This window comes from Alternaria alternata (assembly GCF_001642055.1).
Source record: "Alternaria alternata strain SRC1lrK2f unplaced genomic scaffold CC77scaffold_42, whole genome shotgun sequence".
NCBI classification, from domain to species: Eukaryota; Fungi; Ascomycota; class Dothideomycetes; order Pleosporales; family Pleosporaceae; genus Alternaria; species Alternaria alternata.
In genome coordinates this window covers 107,864-121,073 of record NW_017306231.1, presented here as the reverse complement: position 1 = coordinate 121,073, position 13,210 = coordinate 107,864, and the positions used below count along the sequence as shown (strand labels likewise).

The 13,210-nt window shown below is 51.3% G+C and overlaps 7 protein-coding genes across 7 annotated transcripts; 4 read left to right on the top strand and 3 right to left on the bottom strand.

Moving 5' to 3' along the window:
• Window positions 1-73: 73 nt before the first annotated feature.
• On the top strand, window positions 74-2,015 carry CC77DRAFT_1045334 (oxidoreductase NAD-binding domain-containing protein; the record flags this gene model as incomplete). The annotated part of the gene is made up of 4 exons (XM_018527391.1): window positions 74-93; window positions 1,116-1,291; window positions 1,346-1,423; window positions 1,471-2,015. The coding sequence occupies 4 exons, from the start codon at window positions 74-76 to the stop codon at window positions 2,013-2,015; spliced, it is 819 nt and encodes a 272-aa protein (XP_018378932.1).
• Window positions 2,016-2,256: 241 nt separating this feature from the next.
• Window positions 2,257-3,032, top strand: CC77DRAFT_1003249 (hypothetical protein; the record flags this gene model as incomplete). The annotated part of the gene is made up of 2 exons (XM_018523201.1): window positions 2,257-2,755; window positions 2,838-3,032. The coding sequence occupies exons 1-2, from the start codon at window positions 2,621-2,623 to the stop codon at window positions 3,030-3,032; spliced, it is 330 nt and encodes a 109-aa protein (XP_018378931.1). The 5' UTR covers window positions 2,257-2,620.
• Window positions 3,033-3,189: 157 nt separating this feature from the next.
• Window positions 3,190-4,964, bottom strand: CC77DRAFT_1045332 (hypothetical protein). The gene is made up of 2 exons (XM_018527390.1): window positions 3,667-4,964; window positions 3,190-3,590 (listed from the first exon to the last, which is right to left on the bottom strand). The coding sequence occupies exons 1-2, from the start codon at window positions 4,718-4,720 to the stop codon at window positions 3,370-3,372; spliced, it is 1,275 nt and encodes a 424-aa protein (XP_018378930.1). The 5' UTR covers window positions 4,721-4,964; the 3' UTR covers window positions 3,190-3,369.
• Window positions 4,965-5,005: 41 nt separating this feature from the next.
• On the top strand, window positions 5,006-6,700 carry CC77DRAFT_950804 (S-adenosyl-L-methionine-dependent methyltransferase; the record flags this gene model as incomplete). The annotated part of the gene is made up of 1 exon (XM_018535338.1): window positions 5,006-6,700. The coding sequence occupies one exon, from the start codon at window positions 5,006-5,008 to the stop codon at window positions 6,698-6,700; it is 1,695 nt and encodes a 564-aa protein (XP_018378929.1).
• Window positions 6,701-6,871: 171 nt separating this feature from the next.
• CC77DRAFT_950822 (Actin/actin-like protein) lies at window positions 6,872-8,405 on the bottom strand (the record flags this gene model as incomplete). Its single annotated transcript, XM_018535339.1, has 5 exons — window positions 6,872-7,774; window positions 7,825-7,911; window positions 7,961-8,235; window positions 8,288-8,310; window positions 8,371-8,405. The coding sequence occupies 5 exons, from the start codon at window positions 8,403-8,405 to the stop codon at window positions 6,872-6,874; spliced, it is 1,323 nt and encodes a 440-aa protein (XP_018378928.1).
• An 817-nt stretch (window positions 8,406-9,222) lies between these two features.
• On the top strand, window positions 9,223-11,277 carry CC77DRAFT_1036300 (N-terminal nucleophile aminohydrolase; the record flags this gene model as incomplete). The annotated part of the gene is made up of 4 exons (XM_018527004.1): window positions 9,223-9,398; window positions 9,459-9,658; window positions 9,710-10,972; window positions 11,027-11,277. 4 exons carry the CDS (start codon window positions 9,223-9,225, stop codon window positions 11,275-11,277), a joined length of 1,890 nt encoding a protein of 629 aa, XP_018378927.1.
• A 974-nt stretch (window positions 11,278-12,251) lies between these two features.
• CC77DRAFT_1014804 (Phosphoenolpyruvate/pyruvate domain-containing protein) lies at window positions 12,252-13,209 on the bottom strand (the record flags this gene model as incomplete). Its single annotated transcript, XM_018523915.1, has 3 exons — window positions 12,252-12,826; window positions 12,897-13,077; window positions 13,135-13,209. 3 exons carry the CDS (start codon window positions 13,207-13,209, stop codon window positions 12,252-12,254), a joined length of 831 nt encoding a protein of 276 aa, XP_018378926.1.
• Window position 13,210: the final 1 nt, after the last annotated feature.

Below are 13,210 nucleotides of genomic sequence, written 5' to 3'. Positions count from 1 at the left end.
CGAAGCACAGAGATAAATCGGAAGTGTATACATACGGTAGTACGCAGTGTAGCCAGTTGCAAGAGCACCCAGAATGGCGAGCGGAGCAAAGTAGTGGCCGATGTTGTAGATGGTGTGCCATTGTTCTATGGCAAGAGAAGCCGGAGCCTGCATAACCGCGGGAAGAGCGACTAAGGAGATGGCTGCATTTTGCCCTGAATGAACGCATGTCAACTTTGCTACGAGCGAGAGTGGATATGCTAAAGCCTAAAAGGCGCAATTTCCCAAGAATAAAGAATATTTTCGACTGACCGAAGAGGTACGCGCTCGCTGTGATCCCGACTGCTTGCACGACTAAGGCCCCCTTAGACACTTGGCGGTTGAGAGACTGATCTAGTAAATTCATGTTCACTGGGAGAGAAGATGAAGACAATTGTGTTAAAAACTTGGAAAGGTTCTTTGAAAATCAACAAGCTTATCCATCGGCACTTATATAGTCCGACCCACTACCGTAACCGTATCGTTATTATGCCCATGCGTAACACAAGCTACATGTTCGTACGGGAGTAGAGTAGTAGAGCTATTGCGTGTTGAAATCGAGGTCTAGCTATTCTTAGTATGCAGGTTGTTGGGCCACTATTGATGAGAAAATTTAAGTTCTGTAACGTAACGTAGCACTAAAGCCCTGATTTAACCGTTCTAAGTATCACGCACGGTATGGATAGAGAATTGAAGAATTAGAGGTTCAGAAAGATGAAGATTCGGAGAGCCAGAGGTCCGGAAAGCCCGAGAGTCGGAGAGTCGGAGGACTGAAGGGCCCTAGAACTGGAAGATACCGCCCCTGGTAAGATCCGCTGGATGAACTTTTATTCGAAGTCCTGCCACATACGAGCTGCGCTCACTACGAAACATGAGCACTTTGCTGTATTGAATTTAGCCCTTCTGTTGTGTGTGTGTGTTGACGCATACTGTCTCGAATATGTTCTTTACAGTATATAGGCTTCTGTCCGCTCGTTTCCCGAATAGAATCTTTGTCGTTCTACTTTACATCCATGCGTTCAATGGTTCAGTATGGCTTTTCCAATGGTGATCCGACGAGCCAGCACCACTTCTGTCATAACTCTTCTTGCTGCCAGCGGCGTTGGCCTAGCCGTTGCATCCAAGATAAGGGCTCGGAATTTCTCTAGCGGTTCTAATGCACCTGCCTTCACTTGGTTAACTCTCGCAGCAAGCGAGGTGGTCAATCGTGACACGAAGCGCCTTCGCTTTGCATTACCAAGTCAACAAGTATCTAGTGGGCTTGCTTTGACCTGTAAGCCGAAGTAATATTCTGGTTCATCTTATGGGCTTGCTAACTTTCATACAGCTTCCCTGTTGGTTGCATCATTACCGAAAAGTTGCTGGCTGCCAGTCATACGACCATACACTCCCATCACCTCTCCAGGTTTGTAGTACCGCATGCAACTCCACTCTATATGCTGATCCTGGAAGATAATCCCGGTGTTGTCGATTTACTGGTCAAGCGCTATCCAGGCGGGAAACAAAGCACACACTTACATTCTTTAGCTGTAGGTGAGAAACTCTTTGTGGTAGCGGCAATTCCGGGGTTTTCTTGGAAGCCTAACTTGACTTCACATGTCATTTTGATTGCCGGTGGCTCGGGTATAACCCCTGTGTTCCAATTGATGCAAGGCATCCTGCGGAACCCAGAGGATAAGACGTCTACCACTCTTATCCTAGGCAGTAAAGATAACGATGGTCTGCTACTCAAGTCGGAGTTGGACCAGGTCGCGAAAGATTACCCTGCCCGTGTGAAAGCCTTCTACACTGTTAGCCACCTGATAGAAGGCTCAACCACTCGTCAGGGACACATCGACAAGGAATTTTTGGAAATCATATTACCTCACAGAGACCAAGAGAACCATGTTTTCGTATGTGGGCCTCCAAGTATGGAGATGTTTTTAGTAGGCAAACGAAACACGCCTGGGATTCTAGAGCAATTAGGATTTAAAAAGAATTACATCCACACGTTCTGAGTAGATCTTTCATGATCTGTCTTTTTCTTAAAAACAACTAAATCAATAACTGAAAAATTACATGATATGAGCTTTGATAACTTATTCACTTTGTACTTACATTGAAGTAGGTATGTGCTGTCAGGCCTGGCTGACAATGTACACTACCCTGCACCATATCTCAGTAGTTCACTGATTGTACGCATCTTTTTGGTTGCATAGCGTAGTGTTGCAGGGCTGCGTTCTGACATAAAATAAGTTTAGAGTGAGAAGCGCATTAAGTAAGGCGGATTTTGCGGGGAAGACGCGACGACCTCTTGCTTATTGTAAACAACGCGATGGCAACAACAGTTGCTGCGCTTCAACCTACTTACCGACTGTGAGAACTCGCGAGACCTAGCCACAAATTAATTACTATAAACAAGTAGGGCAGTACTGCGTACTTTTGTCTCTTGTGCGCACAAACGAAAACGCATTCAACAAAGTCTCGAGGTCACCTCACCCCGCCGCCGCCGCTCTTCCATCGACTACAGACTACGCGATCCCCGATTCCCCACGTACAAGCGCGTCAACGAAACAACTCCCGATCGAATCTGTGAACAAGACACAAAGAGTACAGAAGAACCATGGCTTCGGAAGCAGCAGCAGCAGGAGAGCAGAACTTTGGAGCAAGCCAGATGTCGGACGGGGAGGAGACTCTCACGCCGCTCGAACAAGAAGTCTTGGATGAATATGCGCGGTTGTTGGGAAACTTAAATACTGTTCGTCTTTGCCTTTTCCACCGACTAAAGATGCTAAGTCGTGTCAGTCGTTTCCTCTGATTCTCACTAACGCTCAGAGTAGCTCTCCTCCCTCCTGCTAGACCTGTCGAACAACCCCAGCGCTGCTATACTGGACGGACTGCGCGGCCTGGAGCGGAAAACTAGTTTGGTGTTTACGCTGTTGAAAGCTAGTGTTTACAGTATTGTGTTGAATCAGCAGATTGACACCGAGGGGGGCAGTAACGCTGGTGATGACAACACTGAGTTAAGAGACTGAAGAAGGAAGAGAGAAGTGGCATGGACGATAAACGAATAGATGGATATGACATAATGTCGGAGTGAGCATGTTGCGTTCAAACAACGTTAGCATAAAAGAGTCTGAGACTATGATACCCCACTAGAGAGTAAGACAGTAAGAGAGAATAGAGAGCGTTCGCGCATCAAGCAGACATGGACACATGCAAGATGACGTGATATGATACAAGATATCTACACAAGCTCTCTATGAGCCTTTCCACCCAACTTCATACCATGCATATGATACATCTCAGTCATACCCTGTCCATATCTAACAAAACAACTAGTCACAGAATCCAACTCTGCTGCATTGAATTCTAGTGAATAGATCCACCATAGTAGACCTTCCTAACATCTACCAACTTCTTACCTCTCGCCCTCGCAATCTCGTCTGGTAACTTCTGACTTGTAAGCGCCTCCCATGTCGCCTTGATCACGTTCATTTTGTTCCTCGAACGAGGGGTTTTTGCAGACAAGTCTTGGAGGCCGGCTGCACGTGCGAGCTCGAAGATGAGATGTTGGACGCGGAGACCGAAACCTATGAGCATTCGAGTTAGCATTGCAACCGGAGAGTTTACTGGAGTGATGGGTAGCATGAGGAGGTTTCATCTTACCTGGTGGTCTGGAAAAGAGCTGGACGCGAGTAGCGCCCACTTTCGTCTCCAAATCTCCAAATGTCGTCCTGTTCTCGTAGCGTGGAACTGGACGCATGTTTCGTATCGCGCTCATGACACTCTGCTTGCGTCCTTCTTCTGGTTCTACGGATTTACCCTCGCCGACACCTAATAGACCATCTTGGTTTCCCGCTATGGTAAGGTAGTACAGACTTCTTATCTTGCCCATACGTGTCTGGTTCGTGACGCCGTGGACAACCAAAGTCTTGACACGGATCTGGCGCAATTTTTGCTTGTCCCAGCCTAGGTATTGCAGGAGGCGTTTTTGCCGGGGGTCCTCTTCCTCTTCGGTCTTGAGGCGGCGTGTTTGGCGGGCCATGCGGCTTTCGACACGGGGGAGGTCGGGTGCGATGACGGAGTGGCGCTCGTCTCCCAAGGCTTGCAAAGCGGCGGGGTTCTTCGATGTATAGGTTGCACGTGGGTCCAGCGTGGCTTGCGTGACGGCTGCATCCATAGCGTTTTGCAAAGCCTCGTCGGTTTCGCCTTCTGGTATGCCGTTGGGATACATTTTGGCGAGGTTTTCCGTTGCTAACCGGGTTATGTTTTGGTCGCGCTCGACTTCGTTGGCGATGCGGAAGGTTTTGGAGCCTTCAATGTCGTCGCCGGTCAGACGCTCAGGTCGGTCTGTTACTGGGTCTACCTGCGCGAGGTCGTCTTCGTAGTTGAGACGCCATGGGTCTGTTCTTCGCTGGCCCTGTGTGAGGACATCTCGTGCGTCGATTGTAGACTCTGCGGCTTTGATGGCGGCGATTTGCGAGGGGGTGTATTTTTTCTCAAGGAGCGTCGTCTCTGCGGTATCGTACTTTGGGTATTCTGCTTCCGCCGCTTGGTTGAGGAGCTTGAGGTCGTCGGCTTTTATTGACGGGTAATGTGGTCTCTTCTTGCGGGCTTGTCTGGGTGCGGAAGCATGGAAAGTGCGTTGCGGAGGTGGTTTAGGAAGAGTCGTCGATGCTGCTTTGGTGAAGAGACATCTTGCGGGGCGGCAGACGCTCATTTTTGCCCTTCAACCTCCGACTGAGGGCCAATTGAGCGTGGGGGGCGGTAATAGCGGGTGGCCTGCGCGGCGGCGTGATGGTCAAAGTGAAGTTCGGAAAGTTCAAAGGTGACTAAGCGGGATGGCAGTAATCGCTCCAGCCAATCGCCGCCTTCCCATCCCCGTGACTAACTCAACTTTCTCTTTTCTCCATTCCACGTACGCTGCATGTACTCTCGGATCTTTACTCGACCGCTTCGGACACTGCTGGCCAGTAGCCGCTATTCTCAAACTGCTAGGTACAATATGGCTTCGTCCGCCGACAATGTTGCGCCTATTGAAAGCAACGGCGCAAAAAGATATGCAGAGACACCTTTACGGAGCGAGGAAGGACCACGAGGCAATTACAGGTTCAAGAACAAGCGCATGAAGAACGGTCATGCTGAGCAGAGTAAAATCTTGAAAACGAACGGCACCAATGAGGAAGTTTTATTGCAGGATGTTACTGCGCTCATCAAAAATCTTACTTTTCAAAGAGAAGGAAAGGAAGGCTCGACAGTACTGCCAGAGAAGTTCAAAGAGATCACAGTTGAGATCAAGGAGATATCTTCTACTGGTGATGGCCTAGGTTTCCAGCAAAACTCGGACTTGGACCAGGTCTATGTCGTGCCTTTTAGCGCACCTGGAGACATTGTGACAGCACGACCGCACAAACACTTTGAGAAAGAAAAGTACTCCATGGCCGACTTCGTCAATGTCATCACGCCTTCAAATCACCGCAATGACTCTCTTGTAAAATGTCCCTACTTCGCCAGTTGCTCAGGCTGTCAGTTCCAAATGCTACCCTACGACTTCCAACTTCAACACAAAAAGACCATTGTCGAAAAGGCATACAAGAACTTCTCCAACCTCCCACCCGAGCTCATTCCTACCATCGGCGACACAATTGGTTCACCACTGCAGTACGGCTACCGCACAAAACTAACCCCTCATTTCGACGGCCCTCCAGACGCCCGTCGAAGTGACGGTCGAAATGGCATCAAGCGAACATTTAAAGAAATACCCCCCATTGGCTTCATGAAAAAAGGAACACGTACAACAATTGACATAGAAGACTGTCCCATTGGCACAGACGCCGTCCGCGCAGGCAACAAGCGAGAGCGAAAACGCGTCGCAGACACCATATCCACCTACCACAAAGGCGCTACGCTTCTGCTGCGTGAAGACACAAAGCGTATTCCTAAGAATGAATATGATGTCACGAAAGAAACAGACTCAGATGCTGTAATCGAAGACAGAGGCGAGCACATCCACCGCAAAACATGTATAACAGATCCCAACGCCAAGTCTACAGAGTACATCTCCGACTTCCAGTTTGTCAACCCAGCTGGTTCCTTTTTCCAGAACAACAACTCCATCCTCCCTGTCTTCACACAATACATACGCGAGAATATCCTACCCTCCTCTACATCAGCGCCCAATCATAAAATCACCCACCTGATCGACGCATACTCCGGTTCCGGCCTCTTCACCATCACCCTCTCTTCCCTCTTCAAGTCCTCCCTCGGCATCGACATATCTCCTGCTAGCATAACCTCCGCATCTACAAACGCGCGCTTGAACAACCTTCCAGAATCCTCTACACGCTTCATCGCCGCTGACGCCGCCCGTCTCTTCGCTTCCATCGAGTCTCCCGCCGACGAAACGGTCGTCATGCTAGATCCACCCAGGAAAGGCTGCGATGAATCCTTCTTGCGGCAGCTGGTGCAGTATGGACCCGCAAGAGTGGTGTATGTGAGTTGTAATGTGCATACTCAGGCGAGGGATGTGGGCGTGCTAGTAGGCGGGATGACGGGTGTTGATGGCGGGTTTGGGAAAGGCGAGGGGTGTTATGAGATTGAGAGTTTGAGGGGGTTTGACTTTTTCCCGCAGACGGGGCATGTGGAGGGTGTGGCTGTGTTGAGGAGGAAGGAGAATGCTGCGCAGAGTGGAGAGGCGTGAGAATGATGACGGAGATTCCTCATTGTATGGTTAGTGAATGGTGGTGAGCACATTGATTCCACGAGTTTGTTGAGAGTATTTTCATTGTCAAAGATTTTTGCTGTACATCTCATGCTCGCTCAAAGCCATGCCAACATTTGCGCACGTTTCTTACGATATTTATCTCGTCGTCTACGTGCTTCCAGGCCCACCCAGCAGCGCGAACCTTCGGACAATGCTGGGACCAATCTCATCGTACTCGGCCTTGGTGTGGCAGTAACTCTTGAACTCGGGTGTCTGACCGAGCAAGCTACCTCCGAACCACGGGCCGTGTCTTTGTCTCTTATGCGTAATGACTTGTACGTCCAGACCACCACTCTTTGCACCTCCGCTTCGCGCCTCTGATGCCTTGATCCTCGCGTCAACCATGTGCCTGATGTCACGCTGCAGGCGTCGACCAAAGTCCTTGTATAGTGTTGAACCACCTGATAGCACAATGTTCTTGTAGAGCCCTCTGCGTACATCGATGGGGGAGGATTGGATGACGGTGTCGACAATGGTGGGGAGCGGGGTAAGGAAATCGGACGAGTAGATCTCGGGGTTGAAGAAGATCTCTGGCGCAAGGAAACGTTCGTAGCCGACGTCGACGGTTGTGGTCTTGCCGTTGGGGTAGTTGACGGTGTGCTTCTTGAATCGGTCGTCTGACTCGCGGTCGAAGCGTGCGAACTCCTTGACGATATCGGGACACACGTAGCAGTATTCCTCCTTGATGCGCTCGGCAGTCTGAAGGGAGGAGTCGGGCTCGCCGCGTTCTCGGAGCAGCGATTGTACGAAGTTGGTAATGTCGCGACCAGCGATGGGGACACTCTTGATGGAGGAGCCAATGACGTAACCTTCAGCGACGGGAATAACGTGAGTGACACCAGCACCTGAGTCGATGACAGTACCGGTGAGGGATCGGTCCTGTACCTTGGAGCTGGTCCATGACGCGGCCAAAGCGAGCACAGCTTGTACGGCGATGTAGAGACCAGCAACGTTGAAGGACTCGAACATGATTTCGGCAGTAGCCTCGCGGTTCTCTGGGGGGTTCAGTGGCTATGGGCTGTCAGTGTCGTCTTTCTAATCGTGGTAGAAGCACAGCGTACGGGCTCGGTGAGGAGGAAGTGGTGGTCCTCGGGCTCCACTCTCAGGTACTTGAATATCGAGTTGGACCAGAAGCGTTCCATAAGGTCCTGCATGCCATCAGTATACCCTCGTGTCCATCTGCAGGCTTCTCCATACCCAGTTGTCTATCTGACCATGCCTGATCGGGTAGTTGATGCCATAGCCAGCGCCTCCAGCTGCGGCCAGAGCTTCGTCGCCGATGAAGAAGTCGAGGTCCTCGGTGCCGCGCTTTCCAGACAGATGACCACCGGGCCCAGCTCCACCAGTCAGGTATGAGGGCTTGTTCGCAACGGCTGGACGTCCAGAGCCTGATCCGCCGCTACCGCCTGTTGGACCTTTGGTAGCTATCGCAGTGGGAAAGACGAAGGAGGGGGAGTCGTTGCCGGCGAAACCTGGTGCGTTGTTATTAAGAGCTGATGCATCGAATTGAGTCGTTCAGCGTACCGAGCTTCGAGTATCCCGTACCGCTGCAGCCAGTGTCAGTACTCAATCGCAACGTGGGTGCCCATCGGCAGCTGTTAGCTTACTTGTCCATGACAACGGCGGGGGTTTGGGACGCCATGATTGCTGCTGCTTGGCGTAAAAATCAATATACAAAGCAGCTCAGGTGATCCCTGATATGAGAGCGAAGGCGCGTGGGTTGGGTGTCGAGGTGGCTTCGTCAGAGCGGTGATGGCGGAGGTCGGTGCATGTAGTCGAATCAGGCACCGCCCCGCTCCGCCCTTGGCGCAGGACACATGGCGGGGGAAGACTGCAGTCCTCTTCAACACGTAAACACAGTCGCTCCTGCTTCCTCAATCTAGTGTGCCTGCTGCACCAACAAATTTTGAATCGTAAGCCTAACATTGCAATCGCATGCCTTGGGCAGGTACAAACGAGAGAGCCATCGTCATCGCACCTCTGACATCGCTGCTAACCTTTCCTCCACTGACTGTGATCCTACAGCGCTCATCGAGCTTCTCTCCCACTCTCATTGCTCACACCGCCGCCAGAGGACATCTTCGCCTTTACATCGGCTCAACCTCTTCATTAATTCCGCATTCTTCTTTTCTTCCTCAGTCACCCTCGCCTCTCCTGAAATTACCTGTTTTCACTGTCGACCCTACATCTCCCTGCGTTTCGAGTGTCCGTTTAACGACCGTCTTTACAGTCAGATCCACAACATCCTACCACTACCGCCCACTTCGGAGCGACACCGGACCATTTCACTAATCGCCAAAAGTTCTCTGTGCCAACAACAGACCCTCATTGTGTGCTGAGTCAAGCCCCGAACTACAACCAAGACTCATCCGAGCGGCATCATCTCTCACCGTGTTGCACTGGATACGTTCAGTCTGCACTTCCGTGACTTTCGCCGACACTTCACCACACACAAAGGCATGTCGGTTCCAGGTCGGCACTATGCACCCATAGACGGAGCCTGTCATGTTGATACACACACACGCAAAGCCTCGCGTAGTCCGCCGAATGATGATGTGTGCTGCATATATGTTCATGCTGGCGCAGGCTACCATAGCCACCAGAATGAGAGGATTCATCTCGAAGCATGCAATGAGTGAGTGCTCCGATGCGTCCCAAACGATGTCGCAAAGTTAGCTCGTGCTGATATGCGTAGTGCTGCACAGTTAGCCATGTTAATTCTGAAGAACGGCGGCTCAGCCCTCGATGCTGTCGAGGCCGCCGTTAAGACTTTAGAAGACCGAGAAATCACCAATGCAGGATACGGCAGCAACTTAGCCATGGATGGTGTCGTCGAGTGCGATGCTTCCGTGGTCGACCATTTTGGGCGTAGTGGAGCTGTCGGGGCTGTAGCTCGTAAGCGTTTAACGACCAAAGCTGTGGCTTAGTACTGATGATGATCGCCAGAAATCAAGAATCCTATATCCCTAGCACGAATGGTTCACGACCATACCATGAGTCCGCTAACGTTGCGCCGAGTGCCTCCAAACCTTCTGGTATCTCAGGGCGCCACTGACTTCGCTGTCGAGATGGGTATGCCGATCCTGCCTCATGATGCACTTATCTCCCCTGCGGCGAAAGAGCGTTGGATGCGATGGCGCTCCGACTTGAGAGCAGCCGAGCGCAAGTCCAAGAAGAGTGGTGCACATCCATCATGCTGGAAGATCAGGGATACTACGGCACCAGCCGATCAGCGGGCACAGGAACGCATGCGCGAACAGCACACTCAGAACCTACTACGGGCATATCCGTCTCTGCTACAATCACATTCACCTCCGCTATCGGATGATTCAATGTACGGTCAAGGTCAGAACGCATCTTCTGATCCTTCGGTTCCTCCTTCAGAGCAGTCTTCGAGCTCCTGGGTCAGCGATGAGCCGACCAACGCACCCGACCTGACCGATACAGCACCATTGGCTGCCGAGGCTCGTCCGCTCACTGTTTCTGATGCTTCTCGCAGTGCCTTCGTCAACAGCACGCAACAGATACCTACTCTGAAAGAGTATCGTCGCGACGCAGGTTATGAAAGCATCATGGAAGACGCGCAGATGGAGGGCGACGACACAACCTACGTACCTAAACCGCGTGGAGCGTGGGCTGATGGATCTGGAGAGGATCTTGACTCTGATTCCAGCGTGCAGACAGCGAAGGGCGGTCCTAAGGAGAAGGCTCAACGTGACGCGATCGATACCCGCCTACCAGAAACCCCAGACGAAAATGTAGTCCAGTCGCGGCTCGCTGCTGCATCGACCCCACTAAATCACGTCAAAGAGACAGCGCTACTGCCGCCTATGCCATCTAGCCACACGGCGCATGAGGTCGAAGAAGACCATATTACCGATACTGTTGGCGCTATCGCAATCGACAGCTGGGGTAACATTGCTTGTGGTGCATCTTCCGGTGGGATTGGCATGAAGTACCGGGGCCGGGTGGGCCCGGCAGCTCTTGTCGGCGTAGGAGCCGCGGTCATCCCCATTGACCCTGACGATTCCGAACAAACATCCGTCGCGACAGTTACAAGCGGGACCGGAGAGCACATGGCAACTACCATGGCTGCCACAGTATGTGCCGAGCGTCTCTACCAGAGCGTGAAGAAAGGCCGTGGCGGCGACTACGTTGAAGTGACCGAAGACGAGGCTCTCCGAGGAATGATCGAGAACGAATTCATGGGTATGTCAATCGCTTTGGTATTGTCTACTCAATTCCATACTAATACTATGCCAGGGCATCCAAGTGTCAAGCACAGCAACTCGGCCGGTGCCATCGGCATCCTTGGTGTGAAGAAGATGCGCTCTGGCATATTGCTTTACTACGGACACAACACTGACTCGTTCGCTATGGCATCCATGTCTTCGGATGATGATCGACCTGCCTGCTCCATGTCTCGCAGTAATGGTAATGGCCAGATTGCGCAGGGTGGAAGGATGGTGCCTGTGAGGCGCAACAAGAGGACCAAGTCAACTCCAAGGAGGTGACTGTGGTAGGCGTATGCGGTGCTTACAGTGTCATTTTACGAGTTCATACCTCCTATCACCTGGGATGCGAGTCTAGATACGAGTCAAGAAACTGACGGCGCGGCGGGCGTTCCTGTTCCCTACTCGTCATCGTGAAAAGGCTTTTGCGAGCTCGAATGTGTATATCATTAGTGGAAAAAGTTAGCTAATGGTCGTGATCGTATGGTAAGGGGATATGTGATACGACCAAGACACGAAAGAAAGCAATCTGGTGTCTACTGGATCAGTGGAAGAAGAAATGGGTGTCGCTGTAGAATACTCATTAGATTTTGGCTGTAAAATGATACCTAGCTTCCCGTCTTACAAACTCTCACACTATGACCAGTGCCAAGGACCGGACACAACACATTCGATTCGTCTTGCTTGTCAGGAAATTTTCTTAGTGTGCCTTGGTGCGTGCAAGAAACTGGAATGGTCCAGCATTTGCTAAGTTGACTGGTGAGACATCCGGCTCAAAAATGTGTCCTATCGACGAGTTTCCAGGTCATCCGTGGATGAATATGTTCGCCGAAGGTGCATTAAGCAATGCGTATGGATGGCAACCTGAAATATGGAATACTCCAAACGATGATGAGTTAGCAAATCTGGAAGCCTCTCTTTGCCTTCCCGGTCTTTGCTTTGGCGGGTTTTCCTCAAGGTGCCCTCAGCACGTAGCAGATCGATGCCGTGCTAGATACATACCAATTATAGCAATTCGATGACTCGTCAGACATGGAGAGGGGAGCTCAAATAGCACAGAATTGGGTGTATGAGCGATGTGTCGGCTCCATGGCAACCTCGGTTCAACGACCGCGACGTCACTCTTCCACAGTCCCCAAAACATCTCTGTAGACCCCATACACTCGTCTCACGCAAACCCCTTATCGTACCTGCATATGGAACCATATCACATTGAAAATTCGTACCTGAGCCTATGATTTAACATCTCACTAACTTCATTTTCCATCGTACCCCTTGACTCCCTTCTCCCCACTCCCCTCGACCTTCCCACTGGCCACCCCCAGACTCCTCTCAAACGCCCCCGTAATCCCCATCTGGTCTGTTAGTATACTGACCATATCAAATCCCCTCTCTGCATACCCCCTCGCGTCCTCCCCTGAGTTACAATACATAGCCACTTTCTTTCCCTCCGCATGTGCCGCTTCTTTGATACTCTCAATCGCCTCCTCCAACTCCTTGTCCATTGTCGAAGTCAAAATAGGATGCCCAATGTTGTTACCGAGATCAAACGGCCCGATTAACAAACAATCTACGCCGGGTAAAGCGGCAATCTCCCGGCAGGAAGCCAGTGCAGACGCAGTTTCTATCTGTACGATCGTGAGAAGCGTACTGTTCGCGTGGCGAAGGTAGTAAGTTAGTGGTTCATTCGAGAAACATTGCGTGGGAAGAGGGGAGCCGAAACCCCGGGTTCCCTCTGGGGGAAATTTGGCGGAGGATACGAGCTTTTTGGCGTCTTCGACTGTGTAAATTAGAGGGACTATGACACCATGGGCACCGCTGTCGAGAGCGCCTGTGCGAAGTGTCAGTTTGTGACGTGGGGATGCTGAGGGTGATTGACGTGTAGACAAGGAATTACTTACGCTTTACCATCCACGGTTCGTTTGCTGCGATACGGACAAGAGGGCTCACGCCTGCGTGTGCTATGGCGGTGACTGCTTCGTGCATTTGGCTGTCGTTGATGTTGCCGTGCTCCGTGTCGACACATATCCAGTCAACGCCTGAACGGGCGATTGCCCGAGCATGATTTGTCCCTGGTAGCATCTAACGCGCCGTCAATCTCTCTACATCAAGTTTTGCTTCATCTTCGGGATGACTTACCTGCCACCCTCCGAATGTCGGCCCGCCTTTCTGGAAGGCCTTGTATATCCGGCTTGCTTCTTGGAGGGTGTTCATG

What these genes read in the sequence shown, in the direction of transcription:
- CC77DRAFT_1045332 (XM_018527390.1), bottom strand. Translation starts at nt 4,720, where the DNA reads ATGAGCGTCTGCCGCCCCGCAAGATGTCTCTTCACCAAAGCAGCATCG. An exon ending in GCTCTTTTCCAGACCACCAG is followed by an intron (nt 3,591 to 3,666) that starts GTAAGATGAAAC and finishes GAATGCTCATAG; the next exon opens with GTTTCGGTCTCCGCGTCCAA.